The sequence below is a fragment of the Rhinichthys klamathensis genome, unplaced genomic scaffold (assembly GCF_029890125.1).
Source record: "Rhinichthys klamathensis goyatoka isolate OS25496 unplaced genomic scaffold, OSU_Roscu_1.1 h1tg000442l_1, whole genome shotgun sequence".
Lineage (NCBI taxonomy): Eukaryota > Metazoa > Chordata > Actinopteri > Cypriniformes > Leuciscidae > Rhinichthys > Rhinichthys klamathensis.
The window spans coordinates 502,182-508,734 of NW_026606938.1; the positions used below are offsets into that span (position 1 = coordinate 502,182).

Here is a 6,553-nt window from a genome sequence, read left to right on the forward strand (position 1 = left end):
CTAACACTTCATCTAAGTTTTTGAAGTTACACAGTATTTGCTTATGGCTATGCTTTGACAATTGAATTACTTTGATTATTAGTTGTGCTCTTGTAACGGCAGGAAAGGTGCGTTTTCATTGCAGCAAAGCTTTGTGTCGAGACACCACCTCTTCTTTCATCTTGTGCTGTATTAGTGACTATTCTAATCAAGTTTACCTGAGCACTGACTTGTTTCGTTTTTTAGACAACTGTCCACAGAGCAGGCAGTTTTGCAGGAAACCCTCCAGAAGGAGTCCAAAGTGAACAAACGTCTGTCCATGGAGAATGAAGAGCTGATCTGGAAGCTTAACAACGGTGATCTGAGCAGCCCGCGCAAGGTCTCTCCTTCCCCGTCCCTCACTCTCCAGTCACCACGGAACTCTGGGGTGTTCTCCAGCCCTCCCGTCTCGCCCAGATAACAATAGCCTTCAGCTTCCAGGAAGCACTTTCATACAGGACGGAGCACTTCCTGCATGCTGAAGCTGGTCTGGACCATGTCAAAATGGAATAAACTCTCTTGTACAGACTAAAAAAGAAAATATTGCACAGCAGCACTTACCAATGAGGCCACCCTCGTTCTTTTGCCTTTCACATCTGTCTATGGAGAAAAAAAAGGAATATCTCAGGGCTTGAAGAAAGTTTCTCTCCAAGTAGTTGTTTTTTTCCCCTCCTGAATTGTTTTGTTGCTTGAAGTTCCTGACTTTGGAGGACTGACATCAGAATTTATGACTTGGGCCTTTATCAACTTCTGAAGCTTTTCCACCAGACGCCTTGAAGTGTACCTGTATAAATCCATATTTATCATTGCCCTGGGACAAATGCCCAAATGCCAGCTGGACATTTCCCAGATGCTGTTGCTTGTGTAGCATTTGGTTTCCCTTTATTTCATGTAGTAGGACCCCAGGTGAAATTTTCTAAAGCAGCACTTCATAGATCTACTCATTCCATAAACTGACTGTTACGATTTACTCCAATGGAAATATTCACTGACTTTAAAAACCAGGTGTTCTCAAAACCTTATGCAAAAATGTCTTGCCTAATTTATTTTTGATTTTGTAAATGGTATTCTTATTATATCACACATTTTAAGAACTGTAACAAGGTCAGCTTTACCCAGATCATGATGCATGTTTCATCTCAGATATGCTCTCCATATCATTCATATATTGCATAGGAGAGACTCAATACAATGATCAATGCAGAATGAATTATTACTAGTTGATTAAAAAGCTTTAATGTTTTAAATAACGCCTGTATAAGGGTTGAATTATCCCTTTTCCTCACCTCTTTGGCAATCAGAAATGCTGTCTAATCGTAATGGTATGCAGTAAACAGACGAGTGCTTGATATTGAAATGGCATAATGACATAGGCAGCCCTGTGAATGAAGGCATGTACTATTGGGAAGCTGAATTTTTTTTTTTCATAAAGATTTTCTTGAATACGGGTTTTGTATATTGTTCAGTCTGATTGAGCCCTAGGGGAAAGATTTGAGAGTTTGTTTGTCTTTATTTTTTATATTTAAGTCTGATCATGAGACCAATGTAATTGACTGAGCATGTTCCAGTGGCCTCAGAAGCGCCCCCTCTGTCTGAAACCCTCCACTGCAGCTTTACATGCAAGCTATATACAAAGAAGTTCAGTTGATTTTTATTTTATGTATTGCTAAGCTGTTTGTGTGGATGTTGGCGTGAAACTGAAACTCTTGAAAATATGCAATTAATAAAGAAATTCAAAAATCACCTGTATTTGTCAGGCCGTTTATGTGCGAAAGCATGCAGGAGCCTGTTGTATATGTTGGTTTTCTTATTGCTCTTCGTCATCTTTTGGCTGTAAGTCTATGGAAGCATTAGAAGTGTATAGTAAATAGCTGGGAAATTTGCCATCATTTTACTATGATCTGTTCTCTTTGAGTGGTGAATTCTACTGTAACTTATTCTTGAATTGCTAATAATTCAATAACAGAAACCTCTGCGAGAGGAGGAGAAACATACTTTGAATGTGTCGCACTGAACCAAAATAAGCACTGGGCTCCCGCTGCACATTCCACATACGGAGTCCATTAGAGCGGAGCACAAAGCCTTCACGGTCCTCAGACATATTTCATGCGTGTAAAAATATGCGTATAGACCTTAACACCTTCCATTTTGAGTATTACATGTTAACATGGTTGAAATAACTGATTCTATTTCACTGGTAATAGTGCATTATATATTAAGTATAGTGTTGCATTAACTTTCTTTATCAAGTCTCAGTCAAAGAAGCACTTTATTTCCAAGTAATATATAGAATACATGTTTTTCATAATGATTTAAAAAGCAAGAAGCCTGAAGTGTGAATGGAGTCCAGCTCAGCTCAGTATATAATCTTGATGTTCTTTCTAGTCACGTGACTTCACCGATGTGGCCACCAATGTCTCTCCGTTCTTATTTTTGGTGGTGCAGATGTACTTTCCATAATCGATCGTTTCAACATCATCCACAATCATGACGCTCTGGGAGATGCGTGTGGTGTGTCCCACGCCACGGTTTATCAGCCTCCAGGAGTCATGAATGCTCACTGGCCTCTGACCCTGAGAGACACACACATTGAAACCTATTTATCTCAATCTACACTACAGGTCAAAAGTTTGAAATAATTATGATTTTTTTTTTTTTTTTTTTTTTAAGTCTCATGACTAATATTGTGAAATATAATTACAATTTTAAAGAACCGCTTTCCATTGAAATATGTGTTAAAATGTAATGTATTCTTGTGATGGCTAAGCTGAATTTTCAGCATCATTACTCCTGTGTCACATGATCCTTCAGAAATCATTCTAATATGATGATTTGATGTTAAAAAAAAACATTTCTTATTATCAACTTTGTAAACAGTTGTGCTGCTTAATATTTTTGTGGAAACCATGATACACTACTATTCAAAGGTTTGGGGTAAGTATGATTTTTTTTTTAAAGGAAGAAATTAATTCAACAAGATCAAAAGAGGCAGTAAAGACATGTATAATGTTACAAACGATTTATATTTAAAATAAATGCTGTTCTTTTAAACTTTCTATTCATCAAAGGATTGTGAAAAAAGTATCACAGTTTACACAAAAATATTAAGCAGCAAAAACATTAATAATAATAAGAATCATTATTAATAATTGAGCAACACTAATAATTAATTAGCAGCAAATCAGCATATCAGAATGATTTCTGAAGGATCATGTGACACTGAAGACTGGAGTAATGATGCTGAAAATTCAGCTTTGTCATCACAGGAGTAAATTACATTTTAAAATATATTAAAATAGAAAACATTTTAAATTAATAATATTTCACAAAATTACCGTTTTTACTGTATTCTTGATCAAATAAATACAGTCTTGGTGAGTATAAGAGACTTCTTTAAACATTAAAAATCTTATGCAATCTCAACTTTTGCCTGGTGGTGTATCCTTTTATAGTTATCATGATCAAAGCTGTAGTGTCCACAAAATGGCATAATACTGTGATTAATACATTATAAAATGATAGTCTCAATCAACCTGAATCAGAAGCTCAGATGAGGGGAAATAACAAAAGTAACACTCACCTGGCCAGGATACCTCCAGCTGAAGCTGACATTCATCTCAGGTTCACCCAGGACTGTGCATGTAACGTTAAAGATGTCTCCACCACTCACCGTGTTCGATGAAGCCTCGATAGTCGCAAAAGGGGGACCACTAGGCACTACAAGGGGAAATCTCTTTTAGATTCATACAATGCCAAAAACATGATTAAAAGCAAGTGTTATTAGCAACACTATTGTGTTCTCCTCTTACCCTCCACATACAGCAACTGGTATTTAGTGGATATTTGCAGGGTGGTTTTCGTGGTGCTGTTGGCCTTGCAGTAATAAGCTCCCTTATGTTCTGGACTGGGGTTTTGGATGATGAAGCCTTTGGTGGGATTGTAAGATATCTGGGTCCTATCCACTGCGATTTCTTCCGCAGGAACTTCCCTGTGCAGCGAGACTTTGATTTTGGGGTTGGTCACCCGGCAAGGGATGGTGGCGGGCTTGTCAGGGCGCAGGTAGATAATCTCAAAATGGATGGCAGAGGGGACGAACAGCTCATCTTTGTCTAGACACAAAGAGAATTGTAACAATGTCTTTGGAGGTTCAAGATCACATAGGTCTCTTTGTGTGATATACGAACAGATGCTGTACCTGTAAAGTATATGTAGGTAGCAGAGGTACTGTCTCCATCCTTTTCACATTCTACTCCATCACAGAGCAACACCCAACAGCTGTACTCCCCAGTATCAGCAGCAGAGGGCGACGTGAGGATCAACTGACTGTACCGCTCATGCTGCTTTATGCTGGAACAGCAGAGTCAAACAAGTATACACACATTATACTTACACCATATGTCGACTTATACTATTTCTGCCGTATTCTACAATTTAAGTTACATTTCATGTACATTGATGATAACAATTTTCATCAGAAAAAAAAACACATTTTATCCATTAAGGGAAATATTATAATCTCTTTTTGTTTGCTTAAAATATCTTTGATGTCAATGTTAAATTACAGTTTTTGCAGTGTCTGCTTTTGAAGTGAGTTCAAAACAGGGTTATTATAGTTAACTAAAACTAAAACTAAGAGCATTAAAATAAATTGATAAATTATAAAATAAAATTGAACTGAAATAAAAATGTAAAAAAACGACAACTTTATTTTAGTTTTAAAAAATTAGTAAAAGACTATAAAGATACTGTTAAAAAAAATACTAAACCTTTCATTAAAATTAAAATGAAAACAGAAAAAAATAAAACAAAAACTAATTAAAAATATTAATAAAAATCTCAATGAAATGTTAAAGAATGAAATGGGTTGTTTTTTTTTAGATAAAGATTACATTTAATTTAAACAAATATTTTTCTTATGTCTGCAAATGTTCGGTCAATTATGTTAATGAGAGAACAACCCCCAGCAACTAAAAAAATCTACTGCAACCAAACATTGTGTGACCACCATGTCCAGATTTTATTTTATTTTTTTCTGTAGTGGACATTTTGAACACATTATTGAAAGTGTTCTTTCATTTATTTTTTTCATTTATTGATTCTTTAACTAAATCTTTCACATGCAACGGAATCATGTGACAATGTAATCCTGCATCTTTGAAACACTTGTATTGCAAACATAAAATACTCCTGTAGCTGTTCGTTTGCCCGATTTAGCCAAACTATTCTCAATCAAACATGTTAAATGAATGGATAACGCGAGAAGAAAGGATACCTAAGGCGGTTATCATTGAAGGTGTCCAGGTAAGAGGGATATGCCCAGCCAATCTTAGTTCCTTTGCATCTCAGTTCCAATGTTTTCCCAGGATTCAAGGATAGGCTCTCGCCCAGTCTGAGAAAACGGCCTTTATCAAGGACCTGGGTGAGAATAGACTGGCCCTTGCTTCCTGCCTCCTTTTCTTTAACTTTGGGGTAGCGAACCTTTGCCCTCTTTCTTCCTGGTCTTATGCGGTTCTCACCAGCCTCTTTTTTATGCTTGACCTGCTGACACACACCTGCATAAACCAAAACAGAGTTTTCCTGGTCACCAGCAGATGCATTGGGATGAGAGTGACAAACTTTGGGAATAACATTCTGTTCTGAATTATGTGAGTAGGACATGAACATTATACAGCATGTGTGTTTCATTTCTCTCTTTGAGACACTTGATAACTCCTCTGCCTCCTATGACCAAGCCAAAGAAAAGAAGAAGGAGAGAGAGAGAGAGAGAGAGAGAGAGAGAGAGAGAGAGAGAGAGAGAGAGAGAGAGAGAGAGAGAGAGAGAGAGAGAGAGAGAGAGAGAGAGAGAGAGAGCAAGCAAGAGAGCATTCTGCCATCTGGAAATTTACTTCTGCTCACAGCTGTACAAACAGCAATAGTGCCTTTCCTGTTCTATGTGCGAAAATGTAGAAAACAGAACTATATAGTGGTTTACTGAACCTTTTAAATTCATTTCTGATACATGCAGGGATCATGACATCTAGAGGAATACGTTTGGATGGAAAAAAAAGTCATAGCTTCATAAAAAGTTTTTGTTGCCTTGTTGATAAGCTCAAACAGATCTGATTCTCTGTCTTTCGTCTCTGCTGTATAATTTAAGCACAAATTTAAGTAAAACTGCCCTGATTTGATCTCTCCTCTTTCTGCTCTGGAATTTTGGTTTCTATGGGCAGCAATGTCACCACTGGCACACCATACACGTTCATCCATAACATCTCTCAACTTATTTACTATTTCAAGCATTGAAAGACAATGTGTTGACTTCTTGAAGAAAGAATAGCAAGGCAGATGAAACAAAGAGAGATCTGCTCACCATTTTGGACCTCCAGCCAAAGCAATACCAGTGTGAAGAAGAGCCAGAGCTTCATGATGGCTGAAATGGGAGTGTTTCAACAAGGCTGTGTTTCAACTCTTCAGTGATTCAACACTTCGTCCACTGTCTACCCCGTTTACGCACAGTCAGCTCCATCCTTCGCGAAAAAGAGGAATTCCCCCAGCC

The 6,553-nt window shown here is 37.4% G+C and overlaps 2 protein-coding genes across 4 annotated transcripts in view; one reads left to right on the forward strand and one right to left on the reverse strand.

Annotated features, from left to right (window-relative positions):
• Positions 1-1,761, forward strand: part of mtus1a (microtubule associated tumor suppressor 1a) — a 40,197-nt gene extending 38,436 nt beyond the window's left edge. For all 3 annotated transcript variants that reach the window (XM_056236246.1, XM_056236247.1, XM_056236249.1), the window contains one exon: positions 226-1,761. In XM_056236246.1, the coding sequence (XP_056092221.1) occupies positions 226-439 (214 nt within the window). In that variant the 3' untranslated portion in view covers positions 440-1,761. The remainder of the gene's footprint in view (positions 1-225) is intronic.
• Positions 1,762-2,270: 509 nt separating this feature from the next.
• pdgfrl (platelet-derived growth factor receptor-like) lies at positions 2,271-6,553 on the reverse strand. The gene is made up of 6 exons (XM_056236272.1): positions 6,368-6,553; positions 5,291-5,570; positions 4,214-4,365; positions 3,828-4,127; positions 3,599-3,735; positions 2,271-2,591 (listed from the first exon to the last, which is right to left on the reverse strand). Exons 1-6 carry the CDS (start codon positions 6,420-6,422, stop codon positions 2,400-2,402), a joined length of 1,116 nt encoding a protein of 371 aa, XP_056092247.1. The 5' UTR covers positions 6,423-6,553; the 3' UTR covers positions 2,271-2,399.